Source organism: Heteronotia binoei, chromosome 10, assembly GCF_032191835.1.
Source record: "Heteronotia binoei isolate CCM8104 ecotype False Entrance Well chromosome 10, APGP_CSIRO_Hbin_v1, whole genome shotgun sequence".
Taxonomy (NCBI): Eukaryota; Metazoa; Chordata; class Lepidosauria; order Squamata; family Gekkonidae; genus Heteronotia; species Heteronotia binoei.
In genome coordinates, this window is record NC_083232.1 from 79,057,031 (window position 1) to 79,073,325 (window position 16,295).

Consider the following 16,295-nt stretch of genomic DNA (forward strand, 5'->3'; position numbering starts at 1 on the left):
ATGCAGGATCGGGACTGCGGCTTCCAGTGGCATCTTCCACCTGCCGTTTCGCCCCTTGCCCATCGCTGCAGGACTTGGTGTGTTGTGGGTTGTGGTTATGCCCTTCAGGCCTGCACAGAGGAATTTTTAGGTGAAGCACAGTGTGCGCGGTACTGGCTCCACCCTTTCACCTTGGGGTCATCTGCCATGGCCCAGTAAGCCGGGACGCCGGCAGCGAGTCCTCCAGGTGGTAGGTGTTACATTAACGAGCCCTATCTGCCCGGGTTTGATGTTAGAGTTTTCTTTCTCTTGGCTGGCGAGGTTGGTGAGCCCAGCCTGCCCATCCGGTTATACCGCCGGACATTCGGTCGCACCATGATGTGGCAAACTCTGTGAGAAATGGGGGGGGGGGACCAGCGGGAAGGTGTTGCCACGGATGCAGTAATGCAGGAGAGGCCATTGCAGTGACCATCTGCCAGGCATAGCCGGACAGTGACCACGCGGCGTTCACTACACAGGAAAGGAGAGGCTATGTATTGCGCATACACTTTCCCTGGGGGGGGGCAGGATACCCAAGAGGGAGCCCACCCTCTCCTACCCCTATACAGCACAACATTATCTTCTGAGGATGGATCCTGTTTTTTTAAGGTTCTCCCATGGTGAAAAGAGCAATTGTGCCATTTTTCAAAAGCCGTAGGTTTAATTCTTTCATACTTGCACCTGTATGCTCTTTCAAAAGATTTGTTCTTGGAGCGGCCCTAAGTTGGGGAGGGGAGAGGGAATCATTTCTGCATTTCCCGACTGGTTCATAATTCAGAGCAGCAGTTTCAGGCCACAATATTTTGTGGGTCCCAAGAATGCTATGTTGAAAGGATTATGAGCACAGATCTAAAGCTTGTACGTTCAGGATGTTACACCAGCCCTTGGGCAAGTTGGATGGGGTTGTTGGCGGGGGTGGGGGGGGGAGCAAGCTTTATTCTTTTTGGAGAATTTAGCATCTAAAAGTCTTGCAGACAGTATGTGTGTGGTAAAAGAAGATGGTGCATTAATTTCTTCATACGATAGCAGAATAGCTCTGCCTGCTCTCACACTTCAAAGTTTCCTCCTCTGTGCTGCAGAGAGATGGGCTTTATATTACATGTTTCTCTAGAGTGTTTAGAGAAGCATTCTGTATGCATGTGGTTGCAGACAACTCATCATTCTTTTCATTCATCTAGCCTCTCGAGTGCGGAGTTTATTGCGGGCCACTTCTGCTGCTTTAAATTATGAACTACACAGGAAATTTAGATTAGATTATCTGGGACGAAATTTTGTTTTTGTTTTAAAGGGGTATGAGTTGATTGCCGTCCTATGTGGTGGACAGAGTGGCAGGTGGAACTGTTTATGGGAGGGTTTTGGCAGCCGGGTGGAGATGTATAAGGGGGTTTCTCTCTCCTGCTTCCCATTCTTCCTTAATCATGTATTCCCCATTGTCAACAATGATTTTTTCCCCGTCTGAAATTTAAAAATAACCGTAGAATATTGTTTAAGCAGGTATCTCCTTGAGGGGGAAAAAATAATAATCTTTTCTCTTTATGCGCAATGTGCAGCAGTTGAACCATGTTCCCTGATGGGGCCTCTCTGGACTTTCTGAATGTTGATAATATTTCATTTAAAGAGCTGAGTTGGCCAAAAGAATATTTGTCTCCCAATCTGGCCTTCCCCCTTCCTCCTTGATTCCCAAGACCTTTATTCCGTATTGTACCATACAGCTCCAAGTGGACTTTGTTCTTTTAAAAAACAGCCTTTTCTCTGAATCCTGTCTTATGCTGAGTTGTTAGTGTTAGTGTTTTGTCCTCCTTCTCTTGCACCTATTTCATTAGTTGTCTTTTCAGCTGTCACATTTTAATATGCGCTACATGCTATATATGCAAGGATAAAATTTATATGTTGCCTCTTTCAGGCATTTGATGATAGTGGCCTGCGATTGACATATCTGAGGGACCGCCTCTTGCCATATGTGCCCCGGAGAACCTTATGCTTCGCCAGCCAGCACTTGCTGGCTGCCCCAGGCACAAAGGTCATTCAATTAGCCTCAACGAATGCCAGGACTTTCACTAGGGTTGCCAAGTCCTATTCAAGAAATATCTGGGGACTTTAGGGGTGGAGCCAGGAGACATTGGGGTGGAGCCAGGAGCAAGGTTGTGACAAGCATGACTGAACTCCAAAGGGAGTTCTGACCATCACATTTAAAGGGACGGTACACCTTTTAAATGCCTTTCCTACATTGGAAATAAAGAAGGATAGAGGCACCTTCTTTTGGGGCTCATAAAATTGAACCCCCCTGGTCCAATCCTTTTGAAACTTGGAAGGTGTTTTGAAGAGAAGCACCAGATTCTATGCTGAAAATTTGGTGTTTTTACCTCAAAAAACAACCCCCCTAGAGTCCCAGATACCTGCAGGTCAGTCCCCCATTATACTTTATGGGAATCGGTCTCCATAGGGAATAATGGAGTGTCCAGCAGACATTTCCCTTCCCCCCTGCTTTCTGATGACCCTGAAGGAGGGGGAGGGCCTCCAAACCAGGGGATCTCCTGCCCTCACCTGGGGATTGGCAACCCTAACTTTCACAGCCCTGGCCTCAGCCTGGTGGAGCATGCTCCTACCTGAAATCAGGTGGGACCTCCTACAGTTCCATGGGGCCTGTAAAATGAAGCTGTTCCACCAGGCCTTTGGGTTAGGCTGTGGGCACCCATTTATTAGGCCTCTCTTGCTGAAGCTTTCCATCTTTGTATGACCCAGATTGAGAAGATCTCTGTAGTTTATAGGTTACGGCCTAGCTGCCCCAGTTACTTGAGATTATTAAACTTCTCTGCTTGTAACGGTACCTGTTTTTAAAAATTATTGTTTTAATTAGTTTAATTATTAAGACTGTTTCAATGATTCTGTAAAATCATTCTGCTGTTGTGATCCACTCTACGCCCACGGTGGGGAGGGCAGAATATAAGTCTAAATAAATAAATAAATCTGTATGAGAGGATAGCATTTGGTGCATTATTCCCATGCTCATGGTAAAATGTAACCACTGAGAAAGGGCTATTGTTGATGTTGGCTCACAGAATCATATGAATAATTTTGAATGGTTGTATACAATTTAACTGAATGCCAAATATGAGGCCCATCCCTCCTCACCAGGTCAACGGAGAGACCCCCTGTTCTTCATTGCAAGGGGCCCTGAGTTCTAACAGTTAACACTGTGCCTGCATTACAGATTGAGTTGCTGGCCCCCATATAGAACTGAGAGGTCTTCTGGAATTACAACTGATCTCCAGGCTACAGAGTTCAGTTCTCTCGGAGAAATGACTTTTTTGGAGGACGGACTGTAGCATTTTACTCCACTATACCCCCCCCCCAACTCCACCTCCCCAGGCTCCACATCCAAATCTCCAGGGATTTCCTAATCCAGAGTTGACAAGCCTAATTGGTGTTCCTCTAAACCAGGGGTGTCAAATTCATTTTTATGAGGGCTGGATCTGACATAAATGAGACTTCGTTGGGCCAGGCCATGTCAGGCTGGGCCATGTGTGTACCTATTTAAGATTAGGTAGCAGAGATAAAAATTTTATAAACACAGACAAACACAAATAAATATATATATATATATATATATATATATATTATATATATATATATATATATATATATATATATATATATATAATATATAGACTTGGCTCAGTAGCTCTGCTGTGCAATTGAGAGAACCTGGCAAAGCAAGCTATTCCTCCCTCCCCTTCCTCCCTAAGGGAGGAGCCTCAGCCAATGGAGAAAATACAGGTTCTGCTCTGTAGCTCCTGTGCAATTGAGCAAGCCTGGCAAAGCAAGTTGTTGTGCAGAAGGAAGCAAGATATAGGCAGAAGGAAGCAGATGACATCCAGTTGCTCGGGGGCCTGATAGGAGCCCTCCAGGGGCCTGATTTGGCCCTCGAACTGCATGTTTGACACCCCTGCTCTAAACAGTCTGCTAACCTGGATCTTTACCATTCATTCTCCCCTACTCAAGGCATTTTGATAAAGAACAAGAGCTGTGTTTAGTACATGGGGGGAAGGGAAGAGATTTTTACAAATGCATGATGTAGAAAGGGATGGGAGTATTTAAAGACAGAAAATAGATTTCAGACAGTGGAATTTCATGTAACTGAACAAAAGCATCTGATTGGAGATGGGGAGTATAGGTTTTCCCCGATCACCCAGAGTAACTATAAAGTTCACTGTGAGGAAAGGAGCTCCCCCCCCCCCCCCCCCAGTGTTTCAGCAGGTCTTGTATAGACTACATAGTCCTCTTCAGAACTATGTGTCTCAGTTTGGTTTTGAATTTCAACAGAAAATATATTACATTTGGGGGATATTACAGGCCTTCTTGCTGGCAAATGCACAGATATTACAGGCCTTCTTGCTGGAAATCAGTTACAGCTCTGCTTGAAAGCTAGAAGCAAAGACTGCATGAGCCCCCTTGTTCTGAGTGGCTCCCTCCCATCCCTTTATCTCCTCCTTGATGTTGCTTTGAACTCACCTGTCTCTGCTGTAGGAACTTGAGAGCAGGAATGTTAGTGAATACTTAATCCTGACTTACAAATGTTAGGGAATGTTATAACGATCGGTGCAAATATCCAAAAATAGTAGACACAAATATTCCTAGGTCTAATTTAATTTAATGTTTGGATTTATATCCTGCCCTGTCCTGCACGCGGGCTCAGGGCGGCTTATAGGGAGAATGTAAAGGCTTTACATTCTCCCTATAAGCTTTGTACTGTTAGAGGATTAATTCTCATATCCCTTTACAGTAAAGGGATATGTGAATGAATCCTTTAAAAGTACAAAGCTCAGTGAAAAAAGATTTGTCAGCCCAATCCTATGCTTGTTGAACAGATGAAGCTGCCTTAAACTGAGTTGGACCCAGGGGTTTTTTTGAGCAGGAACATATAGGAATGCAGTTCCTGCTGGCTTGGTGTCAGGGGTGTGTGGCATAATATGCAAATGAGTTCCTGCTGGGCTTTTTCTACAAAAAAAGCCCTGGTTGGTCCATCAAGGACACACTAAAACCCTTGGTCCATCAAGGTCAGTATTGTCTACTCAGACTGACAGCAGCTCTCCAGGGTCTCAGGCAGGGGTCTTTCACATCATCTACTGACAGATCTTCTAACTAGAGATACCAAGGATTGAACATGGGACCTTCTGCATGCCAAGCAGGTGCTCTGCCCCTGAGCCACAGCCTCCCCGCCCCCATGCTAACTCAGATTGCCCAACTCAATGTAATAGTGAACTTGTGGTGGCCATAAGTTTGCTGTCAAATTTAATTGGGCTCAAAATGTCATCAAATTCAACAAAACTTGCTTGCTAGAAAATATGTGGCTTCAATTATTTCTTTTTTAGAGCCTTGACTGATCAGCGTGTTCAGAAAAAAGCAACGATAAGTATATCCCTGCCCGTGGAAAATTAGCATGTCTAGGAGAAAGCCTCTATTCTAGGCTGCATCCATATGCTGTTGAATGTTGTGCTGTTGTTGGGCCATAGCAATAATTCCTGTAGCAATTGGATTTTTGTGCACACAATCCAGTGTGAATGATTGCTATAGCACAAATAGCAGTGCGGGCATGAGGCTGGCAACCTGCAGAAGAATCACCATGAGGTGGAGATCTTGCCAATAATGTAATGACATCACTGTTAGTGCACTGACGTTTACTTCCAGTGCAACTGGAAGTGGTGTCATTGCATCACTGGTGATGCTGTGACATTTGGCCAGAATGTTGTGCTTGAACTATAAAGTTTTGACTGAAAGCTAGAGCTTCACCAGAGGTGTGATGATGTCACTTTCTGATCATGCTGGAAGTGACATCACTGCTTCAGGATGCTGGTGATCATTATCCCAATTTTCCCCCATTGCCCTCCTATTGCCCAGCTGAGCCATGGTGGCAAGTGGCTGTGGGGGCAGGAGGTCTTGCGCTCCCAGTGGGAACACTCCCTAAGCACCAGGATAGCTCAGTATCCTATGCACAAGCCACTTTTTTTTCCAGAGTAAGGCTGCATTCACACCCCATTAGAAATTGTGTTCTCTTTGCAATACAGCAGCCATTCTTAACTGCATTTTTCTCTTTGGAGAAGACAATCTGTTTGCAAATGAGTGCTATAACTCCACAGAAGTGCAACATGCAAAAATGTGCAGGTGCAGTCTTATAGCACTTCTTTTTTAAGAGATGTACTTAAAAGTACTTCTTGGTGTGCTAATTTTCTTGTGCAGCAGGGAAGCATTCAAATGTGCAACCTCCCATCTGCCAGGCAAGAATTTTTCAGCCACACCTGAATATTCTTTTACTTTGGGTGTTGAATATCTGGAGCCGTGTGTGCCAAGTTTCTGCAGAATTATGGAGTGTGACACTAGGTGCTAAATTCAGCTTCCTGAAAATCTAAACCTTTATTTCTGTTTTTGCCTTTATGTATTATTTTTATTTATTTAAAACATTTCTGTGCTGCCTTTCACACAAACAGAGGCTCCAAGCAGGTGAACATCATAACATTTCAACATTTAAAGGAAAGTATATATAAAACAATAAAAGCCCCATGATGCAGAGTGGTAAAGCTGCAGTACTGCAGCCCAAGCTCTTTGCTTACAACCTGAGTTTGATCCCAGCAGAAGCTGGGTTCAGGTAGTCATCTCAAGGTTGACTCAGCCTTCCATCCTTCTGAGGTTGGCAAAATGAGTACCCAGCTTGCTGGGGGGGGGGGGCGGGGAAGTGTAGATGACTGGGGAAGGCAATGGCAAACCACCCCGTAAAAAGTCTTCTGTGAAAACGTGAAAGCAACGTCACCCCAGAGTCGGAAACGACTGGTGCTTGCACAGGGGACTACCTTTACCTTTATATATAAAACAGTTCAATAAAACACAAACACACAGACACACTTCAGGACACAAGAAGGGCCAAAAAACAGGTATTGGAGGTATGCCAAACAAAGAAAAAAAGTCTTCACCCACTAGTGAAAAAGCAAGAGAGGGAGACAGAAGAATCTCCCTGGGGAGGGAGTTTGAAAGTTTCAGAGGCACAACAAGAGGACCACTTCATGAATTGGCCACCCTTAGACAAGCTTGAAAATATGTAGGACATACTTAGGGTTGCAAGCCCCCAAGTCCCAGTGGGGACTCCCTGGTTTTGGGGGCTTTTCCCTGCTGTGGATCAGCTGGCAGGTGAGGGAAATCTTAACCCTAAACAGGGATGTCACTGTGTGATGTTCCCGACATGGTGACATCACCCAGAAGTGATGTCATCACTTGTCATCACATTGGGGACATCACACAGGGGAATGCTCTATGGTTTTAAGCCGATTTTACCATAGAGTTTGCTCAAAACCAGAGTTTCCCCTGTACGTCAATGTCACTTGCTGGTGATATCATTGTGTTGGGGACTTCACATTATGTCTCTGCCCAGCCTCAGGACACCTCCCATATCCCCCATAGCGTGGGCGAGGCGACTTGGCAACCCTACCCATGCCTGCTGAAATATCAGGTGTCAGCTAGGTTGAATGATTAAGGATTCTAGTAGCTGGCTATGAGGCTTTTTTGTCTTACCTATCTTGGTATTGCAATGGTTGATTTAAAAAAAAACAACAAGCTCTGTAAACTAGTAAAACTTCCAGAAGAAGTCATGCAAAATAAGAGAAGTCATGAGGACTGGTATTCACTGCCACAGGAGGTGGTGGCGGCTACAGGCATAGCCAGCTTCAAGAGGGGGTTAGATAAAAATATGGAGCAGAGGTCCATCAGTGGCTATTAGCCACAGTGTGTGTGGACTGGATGGGCTGTTGGCCTGATCCAACATGGCTTCTCTTACGTTCTTATGGCATCATTTATATAATTTTCTGTACATTTGTAATACCGAATTTGGATTGCTTTGTTGCAGCATTATCGTTATTTTTTTCTAAGCAGAGCACATACAAGAGAATCAAGAAAGGCTCTGCATAAATGTCCTACCTATGTTACCATGTAAAAAATTACCTGGAAAAGTACTGCTAAGGCTATGCTACATTCTGCACTTGTCCCCAGAGTGTGGGTGTGTTCCCTAACTGTCCCTGTTTTCATTTAGGGTGGCAGGACACAGTGCGTACAAGAAGTGTGCCCTGTTCTTTCGTGTCCCCAGCACCTCAGTCATACTCCTGCAGGACAGTGTTGCCCAAAATGTTTAGGTGAGTGTTTATTTCCCCCGGTATATTGCAAGTGCTGCCGTTTATATATTCGCCTGACACAATTCTTATGAATTTTTCACATTCTGTTTAGATCCTTTGGTCAATTTCTGGTAACAGATGTATTTCTGCTTTTTTGCTGGGTTTTTCTTTCTTTCTTTTTTTGCATACCCTAGTTTGTTCTTCATGTTGCTTCTGAGGGTTCGCCATCTCTGGGGAGCCACATTGTGGAAGACATTTGGAGAAGTGAGGAAATCCTGTTCCGTAGATGGAAATACCTTCTGTTAGTGAATATTTACCATCGGATCCATGCCAATATCTGTTACAGTGTTGGGCATAAATGTTTGGTTTTGTGCAAATGTACCATTTATTTTGGAAAAATAAGCAAATGTATGCTGAAACTGGTTTTAAGGAATTGCTCTATGTGCACTTGTTTTCCCTAAACAGGAACAGTGCAATATCCTTCTGCCATTTGGCATTTTTGATGGGGGGTTTTCTTGAGAATGTTCTTCTGACTTTTAGAAAATTGGGGCAATATCCCAGAGGAAGAGAATATCACGAGGGCTGTAGCCAGGGGTGGAATTCTAGCAGGAGCTCCTTTGCATATTAGGCCACATACCCCTGATGCAGCCAATCCTCCAAGAGCTTACAAAAAACAGCCTTGTAAGCTCTTGGAGGACTGGCTACATCAGGGGTGTGTGGCCTAATACGCAAAGGAGCTTCTGCTAGAATTCCACTCCTGGCTGTAGCTATGAACTGTGAGCGCTGTAGAACTCTGGGCACCCAGTAGAATGGAACTTCTCAAGCCTCCAGGCCTCCGGGTTAGTTTATGGAATCTTCCCCAGCCTCAGTTTGCAGGCACAGTGTTTAGAGGTTTGAGAGAACTTGATGTCTTCTAAGTTATTCCCCCTCCCAGAAATGGAGAAGTCTTCCCAGCTTAATTTTGAAGGTTAGACATGCATCAAATTGCTAAAGAACCAGATGTACTTTCAGAACTTAAAAACAAAACAAAATTTTGGCTTGCAAATTATCAAATGCTGTGAAGCATAAATATATCTGAAAGCAGAAGCTGTTTGATTAGTTAGGTCCACACAGAAAATGAGGGGACTTCTCCATATGATTTTTAGCTTCAGGAAGCCTGATAAGTCAAGGAATATTTTTAGAACAACAAAGCCATATGCCGCCCAGAACCTCACCCTGGGATCACTGGCAGCATTACACAACCCAACAATTGTGCTTCATCATCATCTCTTGTGATATTACAGGAGGTCCAGGGGATTGTCTCATGAATTGTACAGTACATCTGCTTGGGGTGGCAAAATACCTCGGGCAGATGGCTTGCCCCGTTTCTAGATTTATCTGCATCCTAAATGAGAGTTGGAATGATATAACCGCCCTTTGGGACTGGAAGAACTAGATAACTCATCTATCGTTTCCAGCCTTGCCAGACCAATATAATATGCTTTCATGCAATGCACAGCAAGGCAAAGGATGTGTTGTCCCATTTGGGATTTCTGAACATCTTGAACCGATTTTCATAGGACAGTCTTGGCGTTGACTGGGCTTTTTCATATCCTGCAAGACTTGGCTGGCATGTCATAAAAGTTGTACTGAATTATCTCCTGGGCTGGTGGACATCATCACTTAGTGATTACTGCTTTCTAACTCAAAACATTACATCAAGGAGATTGCTTTTCAGGAAGTGCTGAGCTGTTTTTAAAGATGTGTGCTTGTAAGGATTCATTTTATTGCGCAGGTGGGGGGACTGTTCAGAATGCAGTTCAATATACAGTAGATGAGATTTGTTAGAGGGTCAGTGGTGCTGAACCAGAATGCCCAAACCATTTTAGACAAGGTACCCTTTTAATTCCAGAGGCATAGGTGCATATATTTCCGCACATATATAGCTCCTGCTGTACACAGTGGATGTGATTCCTCTTGCCCCAAACTCCTCTGCATATGCAAGGTGTGGACTCCATGTTCTCTTCAGCATTGGGGAAAACTCTGGGACCGATTTCGCTCTATGCTTGTTCCGGGTGGAGAGCCCTTTTGCTACTGGGGCTTCTCTCCATTTTTGCACAAGTTGCCCCAGAGCTGTGAGTTGGCGCTCTGCTATTCCACAGCAAGTGAGATCCTCTGACAAGCGGTTTCCGCTTGCTGCAGAATAGTGGCACGCCAACTCGCAGTTCCGGGGCAACTTGTACAAAAATGGAGAGAAGCCCTGGTAGTAAAAGGGCTCTCCACCCAGAACAAGCGTAGTACAAAATCGGTCCTCAACTACTTCACACATGCAGAGTGTTCCAAGCCTTTGAGAAGGAGAGAATGTCTCCTCCCAAGAAGTTTTGAATGCTCTACTAGAGTTCTCTGGGGTTTATTGTCTATTTTTAAAGATATACAGCACTGGTGGATTTATAAGAATTTGTGACCAATGCTTCCTCTAAGCTGTGGTGTCTTGTGAGCAAAAATTCTACTTGGTAAGCTACTAGCATTAAAGCTGTGAGTGAGCAATTTGGCTACTGCATAAATTAGTTTGCTCTGGGGCCATCCTTCCTGAGTGAAGACAAAAATGTGAGCCAGAGGCTAAAAAATTGTGAGCCAGCTCACACTAATTCAGTTTAGAGGGAATACTGCCCCCAGGCTTTTCCCCAATCTGAAACAGCTGGGGGGAGCGGGTGCTATTTTCCCCACTGGGGAAACCTTAAGGGTACCTATCAGTACATGTGGAGCTGCAACCAGTGCAAATTGGAACCCCCCTGAAGTTATTTTAGGTTGGGAAAACCCCAGCAAACCCCAGTCAACATTAGTAAACCTGGCAGTGGAGAGAAGAGGGTGGTGGTTAGAGGAGGGGAGGAAGAAAGTGTCACTGGTGAAAGAGGAGAAGAAGGTGGCTGGTGGTGAGAGGGTACACTGGTTGTGACCCTGCTTAGAATGGCAGTGATAATTTAAGCTTGTAGTTTTGTGTACCTCTGATGTGCATCCTCAGTTTCTCATACGTCCATAAAATTGCCATGTATCCAAATTGCAGTCTTGCCTTAATCTCCAAAGCAGAACTTTCACCTTTTGGACATGACAGAAATCTTTTGAGAAATATCAGAAATCTTTTGAGAAATATCAACACAAGCCAGTGCGTTCCATTGGGACTTTGAGTTTGGAGACCTGGGTTTAAATCCACGCCAGCTCCACAAGCACAAATTGTCACTTGGGCAAGTCGCAGTCTGTCTTGACCTGCCTTGACCCTCAAGCTAAGTTCCTCAATCTGCAAAATGGGAATAATTAATTACAACATTTCTGTAAGGATATCTGAGTATCATTTTAACACAGAAACTAAAGTGGTTATCAGAGATGGAGAGGGTTATGATGATGCGTAAGGGATTAAAGGGATGGGATTGATTGATCTGGAGTGGCAAGTGAGTATGAAATTATCCTTGTTTTCTTCTGCTTGAAAAGCTTGGAGGCACATTTGAAATCGAGCAGAGACCATCACTCAAAGATAGAATGAATTCTGTGCATGTTTAAAGCCCAAAGCCAACCCCTAGCAACTCCACGGGAAATAAAATCTCTGCTGCCCCATACCCTGAAATTTCCCATTTAATGCAAAAAGGAATATTAAAGGAGAGCACATGCTTTGCATGCATGTTGTTGGTCCCTGGTTCAGCCCCCAATATCGCCTTTTAGAAAGGATCTCAGGGAGTAGCAGAGCTAGGAAAAGTTCTCTGCCTTGAACAGAATAGACACCCTTGGGCTAGATAGACGACTCAGTGGACTCATCGATCATGTTTTAGAATTTCTCTGCTGCAAAATGTTTTTTTTTTAAATACAATATAAATAGATTCAAGCAGAGTATATATCCCATAATAAGTTGCAGATGCGTCTTTTTGTTGATGATCCGGCTCCCTTTCAACCATATTTTGTTTCTGTTATCCTTGTTTTTTTCTCCAGGTCAGAGGAAAGTGTTTGATCTCCCATTCGGAAGTTGTCTCTTTCACAGTGATGTTTATGACAACGGGGCATCGTTTGCCTATGACAACTGCACCAAGTGCACATGCACGGTGAGGCAGCAAGAACACTTGAGTATTCTCCTTGTTACGAGGAAGTAGTGACATCTTTTTATGGATTTGAAGGCTAGAATCCCTGCTTCCAGCCATCTCCAGTTCTACCTGACAGGAAGGAAAGAAGGCTATGGGAGACTGGCAGGGTTTCATACTCAGGTCCTTGAACTGGGTTGGGGCTCATTGGCCTGGCCGTTGCAGCTGGGCCAGCTTCCTAGGCATACAACCTCCACAGGGTTGCCAACTCCAGGGTCAGAAATACCTGGAGGTTTGAGGATGGAGCCTGGGAGAAGGGGGTTTAGGGAGGGAAGGGTGCCCGATAGGATTATAATTCCATACAGTCCACCTTCCAAAGTGGCCATTTTCTCCAGGAGAAGTGGAATGAACATGTTAGATAAATTAATAATAAAGTTCCGCAGGGCCTGTATGAATGAGCTCTTCTGCCAGGCTTTTGATCCAGCAGGTGTCCCCTGAAGTCATCGCTTCCCTCAGCACCTTACCGTCTAGGTGCACCAGTCTGTACGTGATTTTATGACTTGTAGCCAATGCCATGGATCAGGGTTTTTGATCTAATTTGACAATTCTGTAATTATGATATTGTTTTGTTTGGATGTGGTTTATTTAATGTTGCTGTAAAGTTTTTAATGTTGTAAGCCGCCCTGAGCCCCTTAATTAAATTAAATAAAGAAGCAATTTATATAGGGTGTTTTTACACTGACAGTTTGTGACTATCACTGCACTGGAAACTCAGCTTTTACATTACCTAACGTTCTCACAACTGTTTTGCATCGTTGCTGCCCAAAGCATCTACATTTGTGCTGCTGCTGCTGCTGCTGCAATGTTTTTCTCAAAACTAGTTTTGATCCTGTCATTTCTCTACAGGTGTTTCAAACTTGTATTGTAGAAGTTTTCATGCATTTTAAAAGACTCCTCCAAAAGCCACAAGGTGCAGTAATTTGCATGAGAACTGACAGCACTTGAATTTTTTACATATCATTGCTTGCCTCATCTTGTAATTTAAATTTGTAGTGTTTTTGCAGTGTTGACACGATTTCCAAGCAATCATATACATTTAACTAAGCACTGGTATTCCATCTGCCCTCTGATCAGAGACCCCCCCCCAAGCCCCCCTCCCCCCAAAAAACTTGAAACACTTTCAGCAGGAAATATAGAAGTTTGGCTACGCAAAATGAGCAAAGCAAATCCACCAATGTAAAAGGAAAATAATTAAAGCGGAACGGTCGCAGGCGATTTGAAGACTCTAAAACTCTGGATCAAACTGAATGTAAAAACACCCATAGTCTGAACTCTGGAGATCGGTGGTAATTCCAGGGGATCTCCAGCCCCCACCTGGAGATTAGCAACCCCATGATGCTTATGGCACTGATGGCTTCATCTCTTAGCACTACTGAAAAGTCTGATTCCAGCTTGTGGTCCTCAACACAGGCCTGTAAAGCTTCAGACCTGCTAAACCATAAGCTGTCAAGCAGCCCACAAGGTGCTTGACCAACCCTTGGTGGTTTTGTTCTCCCAGATGGGCATTAAGGAAAAATCCAGAGGGTTTATTAAGCACCAGGTGGACTATCATACCTGGCAGGGTTGTGTCCAATATGGCCTGCCTTCAACTACAGCTCAGGAAGGCCACAAGAGGCAGTGGCTGAGCAGTATTCATGCACTACTTATATTAAGGCGCATATCTGGCCACTGTAAGAAGGAGTAAAAAAGAAAAATCCAGTTCAGGTATCAGGAGTAAGTTTTGCACTCTAGGCTACTTTGGGGGCGGTGGTTATTTGAAACACAAGTGCAAGCATAATGAAGTGATTAATACGTGTCGTTCAAAAGAAAGTGTATCTGAAGAGGAAATATATGCTTGCAGGGTGTAGCTTTAAGGGCAAGGTTTATTTATTTTAAAAGATTTCCAACCCGCAAAGTCTCAGACGAAAAGGCTCTCAGGGCAGCTCTCAAATTGAATTTTTATAACAATGTAACAACAACCGTGTATCAAGCGGCCATTGACTGAACTGTAGGGGACCCTGACCCACCCACTCGTTTATAAAGCTCAGGGCAATTCACAGCAGAACAGGAGAGAAATCAGGCTCACGCCATGAACTGCAACACACTTTCAAGCACAAACTTTTCAGCACTTTCACCTAAGGGATGAAGCCCCCAGAAAATGACTGTATTCTGAGCCTTCAACCGAAGGTCCTTTCAAAGAAAACAGCTGTGCCGACGTCCCAAAAGGCTAGAAGAGACTGGGACCTTGCAGACAATGTTTGGAAGCACATTCCAGAGGGCAGCAGCCAGCAATAGGAAATTCTTCTTTTAATATAAAGTGAATTAAAATGAATAATGTATCTAATTCCCAAGAAATATCTCATTGCACAAAGGAAGCACACCCCTCAACTGGAGCCATATAGTGTGTGTGTGCTTGCGTAGTTTCCCCATGTTGTTGTGGCTGCAGATACAGCACAGTGACAACAGGGCTTTCACGTGGCAGGCTCCCTGCATTTTTCTGGCCTCAGCCTTCAGTAACCTGCAGTAACAACCCCCCTGCCCCCCACTCAGGTCTTTTTCAGGGTTTTATAAATGATTGTACATGTTGTTATAGGATGGTAGCATTATAAAAAATTTCCAGCAGGTTGTCTGAGTCCTCAGCTAGCTTTCTTTCTTTCTTTCTTTCTTTCTTTCTTTCTTTCTTTCTTTCTTTCTTTCTTTCTTTCTTTCTTTCTTTCTTTCTTTCTTTCTTTCTTTCTTTCTCTCTTTCTTTCTTTCTCTCTTTCTCTCTTTCTCTCTTTCTGGCTCTCTTCCTCTCTTTCTCTCTTTCTCTCTTTTTCTCTTTTTCTCTTTTTCTCTTTTTCTCTTTTTCTCTTTTTCTCTTTTTCTCTTTTTCTCTTTCTCTCTTTCTCTCTTTCTCTCTTTCTCTCTTTCTCTCTCTCTTTCTTTCTGTCTCTCTCTCTCTCTTTCTCTCTCTCTCTTTCTTTCTTTCTCTCTCTCTTTCTTTCTTTCTCTTTCTTTCTTTCTCTCTCTCTTTCTTTCTCTTTCTTTCTCTCTTTCTCTCTCTCTCTTCTCTTTCTTTCTTTCTCTTTTTTTCTCTTTTTCTCTCTTTCTCTCTTTCTTTCTTTCTCTCTCTCTTTCTCTCTTTTTTCTCTCTCTCTCTCACTCTTTCTCTCTCTCTTTCTCTCTCTCTCTCTTTCTCTCTTTCTCTCTCCCTCTCTCCCTCGCTTCAGAAATGGCTACTGTGGGACAGAGATATGGGTGGGACTGGGAAAATCCAAAATGGCACAGCAAAAGTTGGTTTGGGAATGATCTTGTGAAAGACGTGGAAAGGTGCAAAAATGTACAGTAGTTAAAGCCAGCATGATGATGATACAGTAAAGTCATTGAAACAAAACCAATAATTCCACAGGAGGAGCTTTATTAGTCTGCTGCAGCAGAAATAAACGTGGGGATCCATTCTGTGCATCTGTGGAAGTGGGCTCTTCTCTGCAGAGGTGATGCCAGAATAAAATGCTGCTAGGCCTTGAGGTGCCATAAAACCAATAGGAGAAAGAAAACAAACAAATCAAAATAAAATTTTAAATAGAGAAAAATATTTTACCTTGACTCCTAGATAAGTCAAGGAGTGGTGCCAGCACAGAGAAGGCACTGTTGTTAATGGTGTTCAACTTTATTAGCTGAGGGAGCACAGAGGAGCTTAATCGATAGACAGGCACAAATTAGATATGCACATAGTTGCATATGCTCAGTAAAATGCTGCCATGCTTTTTAAATGCATCACAGGGATCACACAGTATGTTACCTCCCTATTTAGAAAAAGCAGCTCTAGTTCTGGACCAAGAGATATCTGAATTTGTTGCCTGAGACAGAAGCCCAGGGTCATTTCCACAGACTGAAAATGAACACCTGCTGTGCTGACAAAACCACCATTCCAACTCCACAGCTTAGAGGGAACGTTGGTTAGCAGGTGCTTATTTTCAAAGCACAGGTATTGCTTCCTTCTTCTAGAGAAGAAGAAGATGATATTGGATTTATATCCCGCCCTCCACTCTGAATCTCA

At 43.8% G+C, this 16,295-nt stretch overlaps 1 protein-coding gene across 1 annotated transcript in view; it reads left to right on the forward strand.

Moving 5' to 3' along the window:
• Window positions 1-16,295, forward strand: part of BMPER (BMP binding endothelial regulator) — a 276,446-nt gene that overhangs the window by 152,605 nt on the left and 107,546 nt on the right. Inside the window, exons 6-7 of the mRNA XM_060247726.1 lie at window positions 8,093-8,192; window positions 12,129-12,238. Coding sequence (XP_060103709.1) covers window positions 8,093-8,192; window positions 12,129-12,238 — 210 coding nt within the window. The remainder of the gene's footprint in view (window positions 1-8,092; window positions 8,193-12,128; window positions 12,239-16,295) is intronic.